The sequence below is a fragment of the Pygocentrus nattereri genome, chromosome 8 (genome assembly GCF_015220715.1).
Source record: "Pygocentrus nattereri isolate fPygNat1 chromosome 8, fPygNat1.pri, whole genome shotgun sequence".
Taxonomy (NCBI): Eukaryota; Metazoa; Chordata; class Actinopteri; order Characiformes; family Serrasalmidae; genus Pygocentrus; species Pygocentrus nattereri.
In genome coordinates this window covers 7,007,118-7,030,000 of record NC_051218.1, presented here as the reverse complement: position 1 = coordinate 7,030,000, position 22,883 = coordinate 7,007,118, and the positions used below count along the sequence as shown (strand labels likewise).

Genomic DNA, 22,883 nt, shown 5'->3' with positions numbered 1-22,883 from the left:
TCACGTAGACCTGGAGTCTCCCCATTATCCGATTACCGTCTGACTGGCGTAGACCAGGAGTCTCCCCATTATCCGATTACCGTCCGACTGGCGTAGACCAGGAGTTTCCCCATTATCTGATTATTAAATAATGTGTTGATAGGCTTACTGACAATCTGATTTTCTGCAGTTATGCAATTATTCAGTGCATGTAAACACTCTTTGAGATGGATGAATATAAATGAGGCGTTTGTGACATCACAAACAACGAATTCAAAACAGGCCGTTTGTGCAGTTTTAGTGTATTTACTATGGACTGTATAGCCTGGAGAGTGAACGTTGTGTTTTATGAACAACGTTTAGATTAGTTTATCACATTTTTAAAAAAATAAATTATTGCATTTATTTTATCATTTCATGATATGGGCCCTTTAAAATAAGTAAAAACATTCTAAAAGTAGGTTAAATTATCTGACAACACTGTAATAATGATCACAAAATGAGAAAGAGAGAAATATTAGACATATTGATTGGATTTAGGACGCCATCACTTGCTATCGGATCATTGTGCGCAGAGTGGAATCAGATCCGTCATCTCTTAGTTAGTTAGTTGAATGAATGAATCCGAGTGGTGTCCATGCTGCACTCACAGTATGAATCATCGCAGTTGTTCTGGTCATCAATGGGCCGGCTGCCAACAAGTCTGGCCGTACCATCGGTCTGCAAACACAGGCACGGCGGCAGCAGCAGGAGAAGGAGGAGGCAGGGGACGCTCATGGTGAAGGCGGCAGCTCACACAAGCACAAAGTCCATCACATCACAACACCTGCAGGAGAAACACGTCACAGCATCACTGACTGACCCACAAACGTCACCATAAACATCTCATCTGCACCAATTTCACATCCTTCGACATCACTGGTGAGATCTGTGCACCGTTTAGGAAACAAACTCATTCTGAGAACTAAACTCATATAAAGTCTTAGGCTTGGTCTGCCATCCAGTGGTCACTTCCTCAACTACAAATAAATCTATGGAAAATAAAGTTATTATAAATAGCAAAAAATTTTATTCAAAATATAAGATGTGCGGAAAACCATACAGGCTGTAAAAATGCAAAAACTAATATATATATATATAATGTATACTCGTGCCTTGTTTTGTATAAAAATGCAGATAACTATATTCGAATACTTTTAAAATTCCATGAATTTTATGACTTATGATTATCGTAGTTTATAGCTATATGGTTCGGTTATTACACATTATGAGTATTAAAGCGCCCATATCATGGCAAAATGAATTCACATTGTTTTTTGTGATGTCATACATCTGACTAATCAGCCTTCAGACGTTTAGCCCCACCCAGTCACCCTGACGTTGTAAGGAGTGTTTCATCTCCGACTGCATTTTTTTGTTTTAATCGAAGTAGCCAGAGGTCATTCTTATAGGTCAGTCTTAAAGGCACAGTAAAAAAAAAAAAAAAAAAAAAAAAAAAAAAAAAAAAAAAAAAAAAAGTCACGTACAGTAAAATGCAGGACAAATCAGTGTTTATAGTGTTAATAATAATAATAATAATAATAATAATAATAATAATAATAATAATAATAATAATAATGCGGGTGTAACAGTATGTATTCAGCATTTGTCCTGAACCGTCATGAATGTTAGTCAGTCGTACAGAGATTTCTGATTTCTGATTTGAGCACAACACTGAACCAAATTTCACAAGTGCAGGTTCCACCTGGACCCTTTCACTGCATCTAGCGCCAAATGATCTGGTCCATCATCAGAATCTGAATCTTACGGAGCCCAGCAGATGACATCCTGCATAAACATGGGAACGTGATCCTAACGCGTGGCCATGACTTAGCAAGGCGTGGGAATGAGATCCTAATGCGTGGCCATGGATTAGTAACGCATGGGAACGAGATCCTAATGCGTGGCCATGGCTTAGTAAGGCATGGGAACGAGATCCTAATGCATGGCCATGACTTAGTAAGCCGTGATCTCGTCCCCATGTCTTAAGTCGTAGCCTTAGGATCTCGTTCCCATGCTTTACTAAATCATGGCCACGCGTTATTCCTATTTATACAGGATGTCACCAGCAGGGCTCTGTAGACTCCCTTTATTATGTTGTGCTCAGAAGCAATCAGTCTTGATGAGACTCGCAACATAAAAGAACAGAAAATATAATGCATCATGCTTTTGAGGCAGTCGTGGGCTGGAGATTCGGGAACCAGCCCTGAGCTGACTGCGTGACTGAAGTGCCCGCGAGTGCAAATAGTACAACAACTCAAGAAGAACATTTAAACGTAAAACAGCAAAGAACTTCTGCTTTTCATCGTCTACGGTACAGAACGTTAAAAGACTCAGAGAATCTGGAGAAATCTCTGTATGTAAGGGACAAGACCAAAAACCAGTATTTGCTGGCTGTGATCTTTTGGCCCTCAGGCAGCACTGCATTATAAACAGACATGATTCTGTAGTGGAAATCACTGCATGGGCTCAAACACTTCTGAAACCCACTGTCTGTGAAAACAGTTCATCACTGCATCCACAAATGCAAGTTTACCTTAAAACACAAAGAAGAAACGAAATATAAACAGGATACAGAAACGCTGCCACCTTCTCTGGGCCTGAGCTCATTTAAAATGGACTGAGTGGAAGTGGAAAAGTGTCCTGTGGTCCGACGAATCAACATTTGAACTTATTTTTGGAAATCATGGACACTGTGTCCTCCAGGCTAAAGACCACATAGCTTGTTATCAGTGCTCAGTTCTAAAGCCAGTTTTCATGATGGTTTAAGGGGGCATTAGTGCACATGGCATGGGTGACGTGCTCATCTGTGAAGGCGCCATTAATGCTGAATGATAAATACATGTTTTGACAACATGTGCTGCCGTCCAGACGACGTCTTTTTCAGGGAAGGCCTTGATTATTTCAGCAGGACAACGTAAAACCACATTCCGCATGTATTACAGCAGCACTGCTCCATATTAAAAGAGTCCGGGTACTAAACTGACCTGCCTGCAGTCCAGACCGGTCACCACTGATAACATCTGTCTCATTATGAAATGAAAAATATGACAAATGTCCCCCTGAAACTGATGAGCTGCTGAAATCCTGCATCAAACCAGAACAGAAAACATTTCACTTTCAGAACCTCAGCAGTTCCCAAACACTTAGAGCGCTGTTAAAGCAGAGCTGATGAAACACAGCAGTAAACACGACCCCGTCCCAACTTTTTTGGAATGTGTTGCAAGCATAAATAATATAATAACCGGCAAATATTAAAAAAATAAAACTAATAATAATAAAATTTCTTAATTTTCTTTGTACCATTTTCCTTTAAAAATATGGTTCACATGATTTGCACATCAGTGCATCCTATTTTTAATTTACACTTTTTTGGAAACGGGGTTGTATTTTTACTGTATCTGTCTCTTAGATTAATACTTGTTAACAATGTGTGCGTTTCTCTGGTCTGTGCAGTGTTGTGGATCATACACGTGACTCACCAACACTGATTGATATGTGTAACATACTTGGAGAAAAAGTAAAAGATCTTGTGGAGCCAAAAGAAAAATAAACAATTTAAAAAAAAAAAAAAAAAAAGAAAAAAGAAAGCACGAAATCTCAAAAGTTGAACTCACGCTTCCAGTGTGAATCAGCTTTACTTTGCTTACAGCCGCCTGGTAAGTGCTGGGAAGCAATGAGGAAGTTCCAATGGTAAAATGTGCTCCAGTTTTAATCCCCTGCCGCTCCCAGAGCCTTCAGGAACGAGCACCTAGTCTCGGCCCATAAAGTAAACAGCCCAGCGAGTTTCTCCTCGCTGATCCAGGATACGCTCAGCTTTCATTGAATAACCAAGCGATGCAAAGCAGAACAGAACATCTGTACATGCTACACCGGCCTCGCAGGAGAGGAACCACCGACAGCTTAACCTTAAACCAGTGGCTGAACTTCAAGCAGGACAGAAACGGAGCAAAACATGAAAACACACAGATGTAATTCCAACAGAGTGGAAATTTTCAGTTTTCCCTGCTTAATCCTAATGTACTCTTAAGAAAAAGAGGGTTCTTTAGGAAAGATGACGATTTTATATACACAGATCAGGCATAACGTTCTGACCACCTCCTTGTTTCTACACTCGTTGTCCATTTTATCAGCTCCACTTACTGTATAGCTGCACTTTGTAGTTCTACAGTTACAGACTGTAGTCCATCTGTTTCTCTGATACTTTGTTACCCCCTTTTACCCTGTTCTACAGTGGTCAGGACCCCCATGGACCCTCACAGAGCAGATATTACAAAACAGATGGACTACAGTCTGGAACCGTAGAACTACAAAGTGCACCTATAGAGTAAGTGGAGCTGATAAAATGGACAATGAGAATGTTACACCTGACTGGTGTATGTGCCACCAATATGCCTTTTCCATCACTTTCTCCATAACAAACCTAAGGCCCTTCTAAAACCCACCGCCTCCAACTACAAAATAAGGAAGGAAAATTATCTTCATGAATATAATGTGTAAAAACACTATACTTTTATACATGCTCATCATTTGAATTAGTTTTACTCAGTAGGTCTGACAAGAATGTCATGTTCGCACTAAAATGCACAGAATCGCAGCAGAACTCTAAACAGTGACACGTCTACAGTGGTGTCAGAAGTGGGATAGGGGAATGAGGGTTAGCAGTAAGAACTGTGAGCTTTAAGCGAGAGTGCGCCTGGTGTTAAAACCCAAAGCCTGAAAAATGCATGTGCTGCACTGCTTGGAGAAATTTAGAGAGTAACTGCATTTAAGTCAGAATAGTTGCCATTAGATATTGTCCACAAATCACTGATATTCAATTAAATGTTTTTAAATAGGCAGAGCTGAACCTTAACTTTTAGGCTTGGTTTGCTGTCTTAACGTCGCATTTTCAGCATTTCTATAAGCGAGAATACGGACTGAACATGAGTTTAATTTTTTAAACCATGTTATCAAAAACTAGGAGTTCAATTATTTGGATTTTTATATAAAAACAACCCAAGAAAGAAAAGGGACTTCTTTCAAGCTGCGGTTCGCGATCCCAACCAGCAGATGTCACTAATGTGCTTTGGAATTGAGAAGCTTCGAGTAGCGAGCAGCTTCTCGGACACGTTTTAAAGAAAAGCGCCGCTGCTTCAGAAAAAGCCTCGTCATGTTATCAGCGCTAGAAACTATAAGCAAACTTCAGAAAAGTAAACTGCGCTCGTTTACTCACCAGAAAGACAGACAGACAGAGCTCCGCGGTGTTAGCCTGTTAACCTAGCTCGCCCAAACATCAGCTGGACTTGGCTCTCTCTGTCAACACCTCCCGCTCAGGACAGCCCAGCGTGTGAACCGGAGAGTCGTACGCGCTTTAAATCAGCCCTGTTTCGGAGTTTGTGCTGATATTTAAAGGTTTAATCTCTCCGCCTGGAACATGTTTGCGCTGAAAACTGCTAACCGACCAAAAAGACACGACTCCGGTTTCTTCTTTCAGGCTTTTATTTTGTACCGAACCGGCATTGCTGCCCTCTGCAGCGCGCCCTCAGACACTGCACTTAAAGGGCAACTCCACCGAAAATAAACGTACATAATTAAACGGATAAGATGTAATTATTCAAATGTATTTTAAATATTTGTTTATGCATTCGTGGTAGAGGGATAAATGTAGGGCGCTGTGCGGCAAAATAGTCCTCAAAGAAAACGTATTATTCCAGATTCTCCACTATTTTTCCATCAACAACATTCCATATAAACTCAGAAGGCTCGTGTAGGTTCTCTGGTGGTTCTGGATGGTAAATAAAATGTCTATAGCTGTGTTGTTGTCATGGCGACGCCTGGTTCCTATCACCATGACTTAGTTAGAAATTTTGTAAAATTGGTGGAGTGCCCCTTAGGATTAGTCCAGCGTGCTATTTGTGATGATATTTTATCATAAAATACAGTCTAAAGAGTTTTAAAAGGATGATGGTGTTAAGTTTTCAGGCTTCTTCTATCTAACATAATAACTGAATACATCGTCATTTATTCGAATTAGGTCATTTTAGGGCTTTAGCACAACATTCATAAAAGCTGTGTAAAAAGACCGTAGAATCGGATACGCGATTTATCTGAGATTTATACTTTAATATTCATTTTAAAGATTTTTCCCCACAGCTTCTTTGAATCGATGAGTTGTTGTTTTTTGTTGAGGTTGAATTTATGAGCTTTGGTGATTTGTTAGCCGACGGACACAGCCGGATTTCAAACAAACCCGCTGTGCTTTACACACTTTATAACTGAGGGCGTTTCTTTTTGAACCTAAACATGCTGTAATATTAAAGCAGGTCTGCGTTAAATTCCTGACATTAACGTAAAAACCTCTGGCCACATGATTTCTTTAGCGCTTTAGGACTTTTATTATGAAGGCGTGGTTTGATGATACGGAAGTGCTAAAAGACTGTAGGTGTTTTTGTGGCCGAGAGCGAATTTATTTGATTTTAAAGCAGCGAAACCCCAAAGGCGAAGATGATCAAGGCGATTCTCATTTTTAACAACCACGGAAAACCGCGGCTCATCAGGTTCTACCAATATTTTGTAAGTTATTGATTGTACGTTAGCCGTTAGCTGTTGGCTGCTAGCCGTTAGCCGTTAGCTGTGTCTGCGGGTAAATAAACCGGGTTTCAGCGCTGAAGCTGGATTATATCAGATCTCTGATGATTTCAGAGTGTTTCTGTGCTTATGTAGTCGGAGGCTTGTAGACAGACCTGTTACTGCAGTGTCACTGTATTAACTACTGAAGATCAGGTGAAATACTGCTGTAATCTGTCTGTCTGTCTATCTCTCTATTTATCTATCTGTCTGTCTGTGTCTGTCTGTCTGTCTATCTCTCTTTATCTATCTGTCTGTGTCTATCTCTCTATTTATCTGTCTGTCTGTGTGCCTGTCTATCTCTCTATTTATCTGTCTGTCTGTGTCTGTTTATCTCTCTATTTATTTATCTATCTGTCTGTCTGTGTCTCTCTATATGTCTGTTTATCTGTCTGTCTGTCTGTCTATCTCTCTATCTGTTTGTCTGTCTGTGTGTGTGTAATATATATATATATATATATATATATATATATATATATATATATAAAGAACATGGTGCTTATCTATCTATCTATCTATCTATCTATCTATCTATCTATCTGTCTATCTATCTATCTATCTGTCTGTCTGTCTGTCTGTCTGTTGTGGTGTAACAATACAGTGGGGTGTCGATTCAATACATCAAAAATAAGCAGTGCCTGAAAATGTGCTTCAGGTTAAATGTTAATAGTAATATGTTAATGAACACATTATCATATGAAGCACTGCTGTATCTGATCCACTCAGACCAGCACAACACACACTAACACACCACCACATCAGTGTTACTGCAGTGCTGAGAATGATCCACCACCCAAATAGCACCTGCTCTGTGAGGGTCCATGGGGGTCCTGACCACTGAAGAACAGGGTAAAAGGGGGTAACAAAGTATCAGAGAAACAGATGGACTACAGTCTGTAACTGTAGAACTACAAAGTGCAGCTATACAGTAAGTGGAGCTGATAAAATGGACAATGAGCACAGAAACAAGGAGGTGGTCAGTATGTTATGCCTGATGGGTGTATTTCATACAGCCTGAATGCAAATGTAGAGAAAATGTAAAAACTGTGTTTCTCCTCTGTGTTTTGCTGCAGGCGGAGGACATGCAGCAGCAGATCATTCGCGAGACATTTCATCTGGTGTCGAAGAGAGACGACAACGTCTGCAATTTCCTTGAAGGCGGCAGGTAATTATTAATATTTCATAAATAACACTACAGTTTTCTAAAGGCACAGATCTAACATGCATAAATAAACCCTTTACATTAATTCTATAGACCAAGTTCTGCAGGATGAGGACAGGACACCAGTAAACTATTCAACTGTGTTGCATTACATGAATTTGTTAATTAATCACAACACAGAGACACTTGTCTGGAGTTATGATTGGTCAGGACCCTCACAGCACACAGTAAACAAGAGAGCTCATTTGCATATTACAGTCTTCAGTATATGAACTTCAAAGGTCATATTGACAATAATGTTGTGAGAAGCCGTATATCATGCAGCCCTCATAGATGCCTGGCTTTACAGTGATGGTGTTTGTGTTATGAATGAATGTAGAGTTACAGTCTTGTTTCTTCTTCTTTACAGCCTGATTGGTGGCTCAGACTACAAGCTGATCTACAGACACTACGCTACGCTGTACTTCGTGTTTTGTGTGGATTCCTCTGAGAGTGAGCTTGGGATTTTAGATCTTATACAGGTAAACCGTATAAAACCCATATTAAAGTTCTGTTCCTGTGAGCTCAGTCATTGGCCATGTAAACTCTCAGGGTCTGTATGTGGTACTCAAACTCAGTTATTTATACTGGTGATTGAGTAATTCTTAATATTTGACGAATAATTCATAGTAGATACTGAATTATGTATAGTATTTACTGAATAATTCATAGTGGACATTGAATTATTTACAATCTTTACTGAAGAATTTATAGTAGATACCAAAGAATTCCTAGTAGATACTAAATTATGAGCAGTATTTATTATTACTATTATTAATATTATATTATTGAGGAATTTTATAGTATTTACTGCAGAAGTCATAGCAGATACTGAATAATTCATAGTGCATACTAAATTCATTAAATCAATAATAGCGGGTACTGAATTATATATAGTAGTTACTGAATAAATCATAGCAGATACTGAATAATTCATAGTAGGTACTGAATTAATTCTAGTAGTAACTGAATAATTCATAGCAGATACTGAATAATTCATAGTAGGTACTGAATTATAGTAGATGCTGAATTATGCATAGTATTTATTAAATAAAACAAAGTAGATATCGAACTATTCATTGAATAAGTCATAGCAGACACTGAATAATATATAGTATCATTCAGTTTCATTCATTACAGTCAAACTTTGATTCACTTTTACATGATAATTTTCCAACCTATCTTCATGTGGTACAATTAAACAGACTGTTTGGTTACTGTTCCTTTAAGAATGATGTATGTATTTTGGTTGGCTGTGGCTCATAGTAGATACTGAATAACTCTAAAGTCTGTTTTGTGATGTTTTGTGTGAACCAACACATTTACATATATACACCTATTTAGCCTGCAGCAGTTTAGCTCCGCCTACTCACACTGAAGATATAAAGAGTGTTTCAACTTTTTAAATAAGGCACAGCCAATCAGAACAGAGCTCATTTACGTATATCGTTCTTACAGACAGTGTAACAAAACAGCCCGTTTTAATTATATGGAATGAGGATTGTTTGGAAAATGATCATCTAGCAGTGAATCACGACTACAGAAAATCAGAATTTGATTGTGAGTTAAAGTATAAAGACTACATACATAGATAGATAGATACTTTATTGATCCCGAAGGAAATTTAGGCATCCAGCAGCAACAACACAATACAGTAGGAAACATATTCAACATCTATCAAACACAGAACAATAGAAAATATATAAGGGTATAGAAACTTTCTGTACAAGGTAAAGAACTATCTGTAGATGGAGCAGTGCAGTAGATTTTTCTAACAGCCAATAAATAAATTCACAGATCAAAGTGCAAGGTGCAAACGACATTGGTTATAAAAGTGACTGATGTGCCATAGAATTATTAATATGTACATGTGAAAAATATAGTTCTGTAAAGTGAATATGTGAATATATGAATACCACACCCTGAGTAAATGTGCTTGAGTGTAAGAGAGGTTGGGGAAGTGTAATTGTGAATAAATAATTAAGCGGTTGAGTAGTTGAATAATGTCCTTGTAGTGTGACTGGGTTAAACTCAGTCAGCAGCAGCATCCCGTCCCCGATGGGAGGAATTGAAGAGTCTGATGGCTCTCGGAATTAATGATCTTCTGAGTCTGTCTGTTGTGCAGCTCTGTGACAGCAGTCTGCCACTGAACACACTCCTCTGCTTCATGATGATGGTGTAAAGTGGGTGACTATCATTGTTCATGATAGAAAGCAGTTTATCCAAAGTCCTCCTGTTTGCTATTGTTACCAGAGTGTCCATGTAATCAAATCATAATTCAAAAATAATTAAAATGAGTTCTGTTAGATGTTAGTCCAAAGTATGACTACGAAGTCAAAGCCAATCACATCTGTGTCATTTTTCCTAATCAAACCTAGTTATTGGACATGAATGGGTTAATAATATATAATATAGTATTAATTATTGTAACTATATTAATATACAATATAATAACTGTATTAAATGCTACATTCTGCTCTCAGGTCAGCATTAAAAGACAAACTCTATTAAAACAAATGCATGAACCATACGTACAGCAAGAGGGCAGTGTTGATTTAAATATGTATTTATGTCCATTGTGTCTCAGCGAGCACAGCGAGGCTGTTTCTTACTGAGTCTAATAACTGAGTGGACGTTTCTATGATGCTTAAAGAACCACAGATCAGTTTTGGCTGCAAACTGAATTTGTCTCCAGAGGCATAGTGGCTTTCTCTGGAGTTTCTCCTTCATAAAATGTCTTTCAGTTCTCTTTAAGGTGAGTGTTATAATTGTGAACGTTTGTTTTCATGTGCAGGTGTTTGTGGAGACTCTGGATAAATGTTTTGAAAACGTCTGTGAGCTGGACCTGATCTTCCACATGGACAAGGTGAGTCCAGCTGACTTCTGCTGAACTAAATATCACTTTTCTCAGCTGAAATGGCCTCCACACCAAACTGGTCACTCCATGTTTTTATGGAGTTGCTTTGTGCTCAGGGGCTCAGTCCTACTGGAACAGGAAAGGCTATTGCGCAAACGGCTGACACAAAGCTGGAAGTAGAAGACTGTAAAATGCATCACCCTTCACTGGAACTGAGAGACCAAACCCTGAAAAACAGCCCAGCCCATCATCCCTCCTCCACCAAACTTTACTCCTGACATCCACCAAACCCAGATTCATCATCAGACTGACAGATAGCGAAGCTGATTCATCCCTCCAGAGAGAACGTTTCCACAGAGTCCTTTGGTGGCGCTTTACACCACTCCAGCCAACACTTTGAATTGCACATAGTGAGCTGTGTTATGTTAATAGCACTTGCAGTCGTCTTTGGCAGATCTAGCAGGGCAGAATTTTCAAAAACTTACTTGTGACAAGTGGCAGTGCCACATTTAAAGTCCCTGAGCTCTTCAGTACGACCCATTCTACTGCCAATGATTGTCTTTAGAGACTGCATGGCTATGTGCTGGATTATATCCATCTGTTAGCAACGGGTGTGGCTGAAACACCTGAACTCAATGATGACGATGGGTGTCTAAGTGAACATAAGTTAACATATCCTCTACAGGGAACACACTTCTGCGTTTTGTGCAGTTACTGTTTATATGCAGTGAAGTTCTTGTTTTTAGAAATGTAGTAGTTATCTTGTGAGCTGGTTAGAAGAACACGGGTTTGGTTCCCGACTTGTTGCTGCTGTGTAATGCTTCATTTATACTTATATAAATACAGATAAACAGAAATCAAGATACAAACTGTAATAATAAAACAAAGGCAATAAATAATGAGCCATAAATAAGCCATCTTATCAGTTGTGATCATTTCAGTCGTACGTCACTGTTTTATTAGTTCTCAGTAGTAAAACACTGGCTTATATAATCGTTTTTTTTATTATGGCGCGTCCAGATTCCTGAGAAGCTGATTTTCTGATGTCCTTTGTTTTGTATTGTAGGATTTCTGTATCTAGTGTTGCATCAGTGTTATTAATATAAGTCTCTATTGATAAATGTAATGCTTCTGTTGGCACAGTGAGGTTTGGTTCTCCAGGCTTGGTGGCCAGCGTGGATCCTTGGCGGTGCTTGAGTGAGAAGCACCGGGTTCTTTATTGTCTCTGACTTTCCTGGTGTGGTTGTAAAGCTTTATGGAGTGTGGTGTATTGGCTTTATTTAGTCGATTATCTAATCTTTGTAGAGAGGTTTATGAGCTCCTTGTGTTGTGGGAAGGGCTTTAATACACCTGAATGACACTCTGTCCCAGAGGCTCCTTCTAATAACCTTATCACTGATCTTCAGAATCAGAATCCTTTATTCAGATTCGGATTCCTTTATTGATCCCAGGGGGAAATTGCAGTTGTAACAGTTGCAACCATTTATGTAAAAGATTAAACACTTTAATAATTTAAAACAAAGATAAGAGAAATTTGCAATATGTACATGAGATTTAAGGTCTTATGAATACAGTAAAGTGGCGGTGACTGTGACAAATATTAATCTAGTATAAGGCAGTTCAAATTATTGTACCTCTCAGTTATTGCTCACAGTTGTTGTGATTATTACACATATGAACAGCACAGTTAGGTGTTGAGTTTTGCACAGATGAACCACACTTTGTGAATCACACACTGAGGGAGGAGTTATAGAGTTTGATGGCCACAGGTAAGAATGACTTCCTGTGGTGCTCTATGATGCATTTCGGTAGAATGAGTCTTGCGCTGAATGAGCTCCTGTGTCTCATCACCGTGTCGTAGAGTGGGTGGGAGCCATTTTCCATAATGGCCTGCAGCTTAGACAGCGTCCTCCTCTCCGACACGGCCGTCAGCGAGTCCAGCTCCACACCCACAACATCACCGGCCTTGCGGATCAATTTGTTGAGTCTGTTGGCATCTGCCACCCTCAGCCTGCTTCCCCAGCATGCAAACCGCATAGAGGATAGCACTCGCCACCACAGACTCATAGAAGATCCTGAGCATAGTCCGGCAGATGTTGAAGGACCTCAGGTGCCTCAGAAAATAGAGGTGACTTTGCCCCTTCCTGTAGAGGGCATCAGTGTTCTTAGCCCAGTCCAATTTATTGTCAATATACACACCCAGATATTTGTAATCCTCCACAGTGTTCACACTGACCCCCCTGATGGACACAGGGGTCACCGGTGCCTTGTCCCTCCTCAGGTCCACCACCAGTTCCTTTGTCTTTGTCACATTGAGTTGCAGGTGGTTCAGCTTGCACCATGTGACAAAGTCCTTCACCGTTGCCCTGTATTCTACCTCATCACCCTTGTTGATACATCCAACTATTGCAGAGTCATCAGAAAACTTCTGAAGGTGGCAAGTCTCTGTGCAGTAGCTGAAGTCTGTGGTGTAGAGGGTGAAGAGGAAGGGAGAGAGGATGGTTCCTTGTGGAACTCCTATGTTGCTGACCACTCTGTCCGACACACAGTGCTGCAGGCGTACATACTGTGGTCTGCCAGTCAGGTAGTCAACAATCCAGGACACGAGGGGGGCATCTACTTGCATCACTGTGAGCTTATCACCCAGACGAGCAGGCCAGACGGTGTTAAATGCGCTGGAGAAGTCAAAAAACATGAACCTCACAGTGCTGGCTGGCTTATCCAGGTGAGCATAAACTCGGCTGAGCAGGTAGATGGCGTTTTCAACTCTGAGCACAGGTTCTGGTTATGAGGATACCTGAAAACTGATTTTGGGAACAATTTTTTGGGGCATAAATTTAGTGTCATTTGACAGATTTTTCCTCACATGCCTCTTACAGCAAACACAGGCAGTGCGTGCAGAAGTTTGGTCAAATAACACGTCCTGTCCACATTTTTTCACTGGACTGGTGGCTGCAGGTATGGGGGAGCATTAGAACGTGTAAAAATGGAGTGAACTAAAGGAATAGGTGTGATAAGTCCTTACCAAACAAAGCGCTTGTGGGAATAACTGTGGGAAAGTGGCTAACATAGCCTTAACAGCTTTAATCAGTGAGCATGCAAGCCTTGCTGCTTTGTGCCAACACCTGTTGTAAAAAGTGCTATATAAATAAACTTTGCTTGCTTTGCTTTTATTTCAACTGCAAGTTTACCCTCCTGTTGTCACATGTTCTAAACGTGACCCTACCCATGTGTGGAAATGTGCCTCCTTATACTAAAAAGCTTAGGAAGTCATTTGGGTTTCCCTCTCAGTAGAGTCTGTGTTCTGAAAGAAATTTAAAGACAATAACAAATTGCTTTTAAACATAGCGTTTCATTATGAACACTGCTTTTTGCTCCTTTAACACATCATCTACAGAGATGAAAGCTTTAAGTGCTGTTTATCTAATGGGGGCAGGTTGTTCCAGGTTGTTGTTAGGGGCCCCATTTTTCTCTGAAGCTCTTTTCTTTTAGAAACTCACTTGTTTTCCTTTGACTTTCTCCTTCCTCATACAGGTTGATTATCTTATATCTAACTTCCTCAGATATATCGACTTAATCAATAATTTGTACTTAATGGCTGTTTTGGCTCCTGATGTTTTCACAGCACTTTACTGTACTGAAATCGTTACAGCCTCAGGTTTATTGATGTCTGTGCTCTATGCTACAGGTGCATTATATCCTGCAGGAGGTGGTGATGGGTGGGATGGTGCTGGAGACCAACATGAATGAGATCGTTGCCCAGGTGGAGCTGCAGAACAGAATGGAGAAATCTGAGGTGAGTCAAGAACACATTAAAATACATGCAAAGAAAGATGTCTTTATTTACACACTTATAAGTTAAAAGAACCTGAGTGAGCTTTGAACTCACAACCCTTATATCTGTAGTTGGGAGCACAATGGGTTGAACCAGTGTGGCTAGAGGATGGTCTAAAGTGCAGAGCAGCTGAGGGTTTGAAGAAAGGTGCACCTCGGGAAAGACACGAAAGGGGCTAAGGGCTGGGGAACAGAAATCAGAAAAGCAGCGAATTAAGAAGGTAACATGGTAAACAAGGCTGGTCATGGGGGCGGATCGAGCCCTCAGTAACATACACAGTGTGCCACCGAGGGGAATAATGGCTACAGCTCCCTAAAACTGTGAGATTATAGAAGGGAGTGTTTTGGATTCACTCACCTCTCCCTAAACATGGACAGTGAGATGCACTCAAAGGACTTCTTCTTCTTTTTTTTTTTTTTTAAATACTTATGCTGGAGTAGAGAACAATTTGAGAAAAGCAAAGTCAAGACAGACACTGAGGTTACTGGCTGAGTCAGAGTATTGTGCACATGGCGGTGTGAACTCAAGATTAAGTGCTGAGCAGCGTGTGAGCACTCCTTAAGTAGGGTGACCACAGCTACAATCGCTCAGCCCTAATTACTCATCCTGGCTCTCCAGCTCCTCCTAGCAGCTGGAGGTGGCCTAGCAGGTTGCCTGGATTTTGCACTTATAATTTTGAAATATCAAAGCCTCACTGTGTAAGATTTGTTGATTTGGAGACCTCTCTGATGGAAATATGTCATTGCACTAAAAGCATGTGGAAAAACATTGTGTAATGTTGATTTGTCCTTCCCTGAGTGGATGAATCTGATGACTAAATGAGAATTCAAAGAGAACTCAGTCAAAACCTGGTGAAGGACGCGAGTGAATTATCTACTGTTGTCATATCAGAACAGTGCATTCCACAAATATCAGCACCCCTAGTAAACATGAGCAAAACGGACTCTTTATTGTTGTCCTTTTGATCTTTTATTCAAAATATTAACAAAAATCTAACCTTTATTTGAAATTAAATGCTAGAAAGAAAATAACTTAATAGTTTTCTCAAATTTGTGTGTGGCACAGCTGTCAGCACCCCTTCATTTAATCCTTTGTTCAGCCTCTCAGATAACTCTTACTCTTTTTCTATAATGCTTACTGAGACTGGAGCACTCATGGCAATGGATCTGAAACCGTTCCTCCATATAGAACCTCTCCAGATCCTTCAGACTCCGAAGTCTGTGCTTGTGGACTCTCCTCTTCAGCTCATTCCTCAGGTCTTCTATGAAGTTTAGGTCAGGGGCTGGGATGGCAATGGCAAAACCTTAATTCTGTGACCAGTGAAAAATTTTTGTGTTGAGTTTGAGGTGGGCTTAGGATCATTGTCCTGCTGGAAGATTCAACCATGGCCCAGTTTAAGGTTCCTGGCGTGGCAGTCAGGTTTTGTCTTTTTTCTGCTGGTATCTGATGGAGTCCATGATGCTATATATCCCAAAAAGTTGTCCAGCTCCTTTGGAAGAAGAGCAATCCCACATTTTCACAGATCCACCATTATAGAGTGGGGATGAGGCACTTTTCTGCATGTCTACGCCTAAACCAACCTCTGGTCTTTTTACATTTGAGACCTAAACATCAAGCTGGACCTTCTTTTCGAGGCTGTGTGCATTACCTTAGTTAATGTTGATTTTGTCTGTTCAATCTTGTTCCCGAACCTAAATATTGCAATACACATCACAGCATATGTGAATACAAACACCACACTCTTGATTCTTCAAGGGTTCTTTAATAAAGAAAATGGTTCTGTGTAGAACTATGAACAGTCAAATAATGTTTTGCATGATTTAAACAGTTCTTTGCATGGTGAAATGGTTCTTCAGATTGATGGTGAATGTGCTGTAGATGGTGGTTCTATATATGGAATCTTTTTGAAAATGGTTCTATATAGCATCAAAAAGGGTTCTTCTACTGCTGCACTGTCAAGCTTGTAACCATAGAAAAGCCCTTTTTGGTGCTATATAGAACAGAACCATCCACAGCACATTCTACCGTCAGTCTGAAGAATCATTTCATAATGCAAAAAACTCTTTAATTATGCAGTTATGTGAATGGTTCTTTGGATTTGTGGTTCTACATAGAACCATTTTCTTTACTAAAGAAATACTTTTTAAAGTGTGTATGCATGGAAATTAAAATACCATAGTTTTGTGTTTTTGCCATATCGGACACCTGGATCAGACTCTGGCTGTGCCGTAGTGATTGTTCTCCAGTTTTAGCTTTAATCAGTAGAAGTGAATGTGTGAGGGAGGTCAATCTGGGGGCGGATCAGGAGGACATTTAAAGTTCAGAGTCTGTCAGAGTGTGAATGAAGGCAGTGAGGAGGTGTGGGTGGTGAGTTAGAGAGTGAAATAAGGTGACTCAAGTAAGAAGAGATATGGCTGGTGATTTATTATTAACCTTTTAGGACGGCTACTTCTGCAGTGTCATCTACTGCTCTCCGTTAACAGTGTGATTTCTCAATGCAGCTGTCACAAATATTCTGATATAAAGAAGATTAACAGAACTAAATACACCCATCAGGCATAACATTATGAGCACCTCTTTGTTTCTACGCTCATTGTCCATTTTATCAGCTCCGCTTACTGTATAGCTGCACTTTGTAGTTCTACAGTTACAGACTGTAGTCCATCTGTTTCTCTGATACTTTGTTAGCCCCCTTTTACCCTGTTCTTCAGTGGTCAGGACCCCCATGGACCCTCACAGAGCAGGTACTATTTGGGTGGTGGATCATTCTCAGCACTGCAGTAACACTGACGTGGTGGTGGTGTGTTAGTGTGTGTTGCGCTGGTCTGAGTGGATCAGTATCAGTGTCTAATAGAGTGGACAGTGAGTGGATACCGTGTTAAAGTTAAAACAAGTGCTGCCAACACAAGAGATTAAAAACACAAACTAAATCACAGCACAAGTGACCAGTCCTCTCTCTTTTCAGACATCTTGACCAGCCAGGCCTCTGATTGGTTAGGCCTCCTCATATGACTGATTGCAGGGCAGGTACACCTGGGAGGGAAGAGACCAGGGGAGATGGGCTACGTCCACATTCCTAGGCTGAAGTGTCACAAATCCGATTCTGTGCCCTAATGTGACTCAGATCTGGTGTTTTCAGGGCTGTGTGGACACAAATCTGATCTTTTCAAATCCAACCTGAGCCACTTTCATATGTGGTCCTAGATCAGACACGTATCCGATTTGTGGCCTTGTGACCTTAATGTGACGCTCAGATCAGAATTCATGTGCTTTTTTTCCACTGCGCTGCGCCATCATTCAGCGTTACCATGGCAACAGCGCTGAACAGACATTAAAGCCTGTAAACGGTGGAAAAGCAGCTCATCTCACATTTTTCTCCTTCGTCTGGCTCTAATAATGAAGCTGAGAGTTGATCAGAGTTAATGATCTTCTCAGCGAAGCTCGTTCTGCTCGTTAGTTTGTGCTGATGATGCAGTGATTCAGTCATGTGACCTTACTGAGTGGGATGAGCTTGTGAGGGTCGTTGCAGGTTCATCACATTAATGACAGGTTTAAATCACTTACCTAAACGAGTGTGAAGATATACACTCTGATATCTTCAAATCCAATCAAATCATATTTATTTGTAGCTTTTTTACAACTGATGATGTCACAAAGAAGCTTCACAGAATTCTAGTAACGACAAAGTTTTAACAAGAATGTAAAACCCCCAGGTGAGCAAGCCAGGGGCGACAGTGGCAAGGAAAAACTCCCTCAGAGCTGAGGAAGAAACCTTGGGGGGAGGAACCCAGGCTCACACGGGGGGACCTCTCCTCCTCTGGTCAAACTACCTACAAATTATTGCCAAAAAAAAAGAAGCAGGGCTACACAACTATTTGTATTATAAGTTTGCGTGGCTAGTTCATTAACTTGTTGAAGATAATTGAGTTACGTTAGATTTTTCATTGATCCTTTATTTGATAAGATGAAAAGTCCTAAATGCTCTGAGTTTGAAAGTTGAAATGTTTTCTTTCCCGCAGGGGGGGCTCTCAGCCGCTCCAGCACGCGCCGTCTCGGCAGTCAAGAATATGAACCTTCCGGAAATCCCCCGCAACATCAACATCGGAGACATCAACATTAAAGTACCCAGCCTGTCTCCATTCTGAGCCAGCTTGGCTGAATACTGATACTAACTGACCTATCCAGGCTCTGCCTACAAATACAGTCCATCTTAGCCGCTGGTGTGAGGTTGGACAAGCTTTACAGAACGCAGGTAAAAAATCCCCTTAAACCTACTGAGAACCACAATATCACAATACCTACATTTAGAGTCGGTTATTCATTCAGTCTAATGAGAAACTGTAGAACAGACTCTGTTTATATCACAATACCTACATTTAGAGTCGGTTATTCATTCAGTCTAATGAGAAACTGTAGAACAGACTCGGTTTATATCACAACACCTACATTTAGAGTCGGTTATTCATTCAGTCTAATGAGAAACTGTAGAACAGAGTCGGTTTATATCACAATACCTACATTTAGAGTCGGTTATTCATTCAGCCTAATGAGAAACTGTAGAACAGACTCAGTTTATATCACAATACCTACATTTAGAGTCGGTTATTCATTCAGCCTAATGAGAAACTGTAGAACAGACTCGGTTTATATCACAATACCTACATTTAGAGTCGGTTATTCATTCAGTCTAATGAGAAACTGTAGAACAGACTCGGTTTATATCACAATACCTACATTTAGAGTCGGTTATTCATTCAGTCTAATGAGAAACTGTAGAACAGAGTCGGTTTATATCACAATACCTACATTTAGAGTCGGTTATTCATTCAGTCTAATGAGAAACTGTAGAACAGACTCAGTTTATATCACAATACCTACATTTAGAGTCAGTTATTCATTCAGCCTAATGAGAAACTGTAGAACAGAGTCGGTTTATATCACAATACCTACATTTAGAGTCGGTTCTGCAGTTCCTCATTATGTTGAATGGGATTTTTGTCAGGGTATAGCCTGTAAAGTTTGTTCACTCAGCACTAGTTACTATGAAAGAACGTGTTTATGGGTGGACCTTGGACAGATAATTTGCCATAGATACTTTACCCTCTTCATGACCATCTTGGACTGACCACTGACCATAACCTACTGACTGTTACAACTGGAGTACAAGACTGTCCAAAGCACACTACCGCCACAGTGAAGATGTGTAATATGTGTCGTTCATTTCAACTGGTCGTTCATTAGAAAGTCATTAACTTTGTTATTTGTTTTGTAGATTGTTTTGTTGATTTATTTGTAGATTATTGAGTGTAGCAACATTCCAATACAAAGAATCATGTTATAGAGATGAATGTCTGCCTCTATTCCAACCACTAAATCCCCCAGCAATGTCGTGTGTTATTTATACTGTATGCTGTATGTTGTCTAATAAATTGTTTTGTGTTTTGTTCAAACTGTTGTCCATTGAGATGTTTTTACTTTGTTTATGAATTCTGTTAAACCTGGCTGGCAAGCAAAATCTAATGACTGGTTAAAACTTACTGCAGAGAGATTCAGAGCGGTTTGGTGTGAAATGGTTCAGATGTCTTTACAGTGGTGGTGGTAGGAACCAGGCATTGCCATGACTACAACACACATATAGACATTTTATTTACCATCCAGAACCACCAGAGAACCTACAGGAGTCTTCTGAGCTTATATGGAATGTTGTTGATGGAAAATAGTGGAAAATCTGGAATAATAAGTTTTCTTTGGGGACTATTTTGCCGCACAGCGCCCTGCATGTATCCCTCCACCATGAATGGAGTTGAAGTTCTCCAAACTATCATAAAACAGCATCTCAGTCATCAGGCAGTGAATTCAGAACCGGTTCATGTAGGAATTTTCCGTGAGGAGCTTTTAGAGGTGGATGTCTGGTTCCTATCACCACCACTGTGAACAGTTCTGACTCGTTAAGTTTATCTAGAACAGAGCAGTTTCACTCCAAACCACTCTGAACGAACTCTGTTTTATGTCCTAATTGTTTAATTATGTAGAAATTTTGCAAATTTTGTGGAATTTTTCTTTAAATGTTGGGACATCTAATTGCCGGTGCCGTGTTAGGAACAGTATAACGGGACAGACGTTTGGTGAATGTACACTGAAAGAAAGAGTACATTATTTACACATGAATAAAATATAATAATAATAATAATAATAATTTTATTTATATAGCACTTTTCACTGCCGGTGGCAGCACAGAGTGCTTTAGACAGGTCATAAAACATAGTTATAGAAGAGATATTACAAGATAAAAATAAAAACCACAAGACATTCAGTTTTAATTAAATGTTGAGTTAAAGAGACACGTTTTAGGTGCTTCTTAAAAGTGAGCTTTGAGCTCGACTGTCGAATAAGAGCTGAATTGAGTTCCACAGTTTAAAAACAGAATAACTGAACGAGTCTCTCCACGTTTTCTGTTTTACAGAGGGATCTGTAGAAGGCCACTATCTGCAGATCTTAGATTACACACCGGAACATAAACAGACAGACACTCGTGATGTAAGCAGGTGCTTTAGGGTTGTTTAGCGCTTTAAAGACCAGTAGCAGAACCATGAAATCTATCCTGAACGATCCAGGCAGCCAGTGCAGCTCTTATGAAGCGGGATCTGATCTCTCTGTGGTGTTTTTGTTAGGATGCTGCTGCATTTTGTGTGAGTTGTAAGGGACGTATAGTCCAGTAAGAAGACCATTACAGTGATCAACTCTGCTGTAACAAATGCATGAACAAGTTCTGCTTCGCTCTGAGAGATAAAAGACTGAACTTTAGCGATATTTCTTGAATGACAAAAAGCTTTTAGTAACTGTGTTTACATGCAGATAGAACAGAGCTCAGAGTCTAAGACCACACCCAGCTTTCTTAATACAGGTTTGGTTTATGAAGCTAAGCTGTATTCGTTGAACTATTATAGACAGTTTTAAACTTCTCAACTGTTTCTGAGTCTATATTCTATGTAACTGCTCTATGGGGTTGAGATCTGGAGACTGGCTAGGCCACTCCAGGACCTTGAAATGCTTCTTACGAAGCCACTCCTTTGTTGCCCTGGCAGTGTGTTTGGGATCATTTTCATGGTGAAAGACCCAGCCACGTTTCATCTTCAATGCCCTTGCTGATGGAAGGAGGTTTGCACTCAAAATCTCACAATACATGGCCCCATTCATTCTTTCATGTACACGGACCAGTCGTCCTGGTCCCTTCGCAGAGAAACAGCCCCAAAGCATGATGTTGCCACCCCCATGCTTCACAGTTGGTATGGTGTTCTTTGGATGCAACTCAGCATTCACTCTCCTCCAAATACGACGAGTTGGGTTTGTACCAAACAGTTCTACTTTGGTTTCATCTGACCATATGACATTCTCCCAATACTCTTCCGGAACATCCAAATGCTCTCTAGCAAACTTCAGACACGCCCAGATATGTACTGGCTTAAGCAGGGAGACACGTCTGGCACTGCAAGATCTGAGTCCCTGGCGGCGTAGTGTGTTACTGACAGTAGCCTCTGTAACATTTGTCCCAGCTCTCTGCAGGTCATTCACTAGGTCCCCCCATGTGGTTCTGGGATTTCTGCTCACCGTTCTTGTGATCATTTTGACCCCACGGGCTGAGATCTTGCGTGGAGCCCCTGATCGAGGGAGATTAGCAGTGGTCTTGTAGGTCTTCCATTTTCTGATTATTGCTCCCACAGTACATTTCTTCACACCAAGCTGCTTGCCTATTGCAGATTCAGTCTTCCCAGCCTGGTGCAGGTCTACAATCTTGTTTCTGGTGTCCTTCGACAGCTCTTTGGTCTTCACCATAGTGGAGTTTGGAGTGTGACTGTTTGAGGTTGTGGGCAGGTGTCTTTTATACAGATAACGAGGTCAAACAGGTGCCATTAATACAGGTAATGAGTGGAGGACAGAGTGACAGCCAGAAATCTTGCTTGTTTGTAGGTGACCAAATACTTATTTTCCACCATTATTTGCAAATAAATTCTTTAAAAATCAGACAATGTCATTTTCTGAATTTTTTTTCCTCATTTTGTCTCTCACAGTTGAGGTCTACCTATGATGTCAATTACAGGCCTCTCTCATCTTTTTAAGTGGGAGCACTTGCACAATTGGTGACTGACTAAATACTTTTTTTCCCCACTGTATAATATTATTAAGTATTAACATATTAAGGGATTCTTATACTGAGTGAAAAAGGTATATGAGCAGTATTTAAAGGGTTGTGAAAGTACAGAAGCATGTTCTATTAATGTTTAAGTTAAACTTAATAATTTATGCTCACTGTTATAGTGACACTGTAACAAAACTTTTTTTTTTTTCAATTCCCAGAAATCTTC

General features: G+C 40.2%; 2 protein-coding genes across 2 annotated transcripts in view; one reads left to right on the top strand and one right to left on the bottom strand.

Moving 5' to 3' along the window:
* Window positions 1-5,500, bottom strand: part of wu:fa25f02 (uncharacterized protein C11orf24 homolog) — a 19,434-nt gene extending 13,934 nt beyond the window's left edge. Inside the window, exons 1-2 of the mRNA XM_017717263.2 lie at window positions 5,234-5,500; window positions 630-805 (exon numbers count right to left, since the gene is read on the bottom strand). Coding sequence (XP_017572752.1) covers window positions 630-756 — 127 coding nt within the window. The 5' untranslated portion in view covers window positions 757-805; window positions 5,234-5,500. The remainder of the gene's footprint in view (window positions 1-629; window positions 806-5,233) is intronic.
* A 900-nt stretch (window positions 5,501-6,400) lies between these two features.
* On the top strand, window positions 6,401-18,929 carry ap3s2 (adaptor related protein complex 3 subunit sigma 2). The gene is made up of 6 exons (XM_017717250.2): window positions 6,401-6,573; window positions 7,701-7,792; window positions 8,199-8,310; window positions 10,623-10,694; window positions 14,374-14,481; window positions 18,540-18,929. Exons 1-6 carry the CDS (start codon window positions 6,505-6,507, stop codon window positions 18,663-18,665), a joined length of 579 nt encoding a protein of 192 aa, XP_017572739.1. The 5' UTR covers window positions 6,401-6,504; the 3' UTR covers window positions 18,666-18,929.
* The last annotated feature ends 3,954 nt before the right edge of the window (window positions 18,930-22,883 follow it).

Excerpts from the sequence above, each read along its gene's own strand:
- ap3s2 (XM_017717250.2), top strand. The coding sequence starts at position 6,505 with ATGATCAAGGCGATTCTCATTTTTAACAACCACGGAAAACCGCGGCTC. Across the intron at positions 7,793-8,198 it reads AATTTCCTTGAAGGCGGCAG|CCTGATTGGTGGCTCAGACT; the intron begins GTAATTATTAAT and ends TCTTCTTTACAG. Across the intron at positions 8,311-10,622 it reads GGATTTTAGATCTTATACAG|GTGTTTGTGGAGACTCTGGA; the intron begins GTAAACCGTATA and ends TTTCATGTGCAG.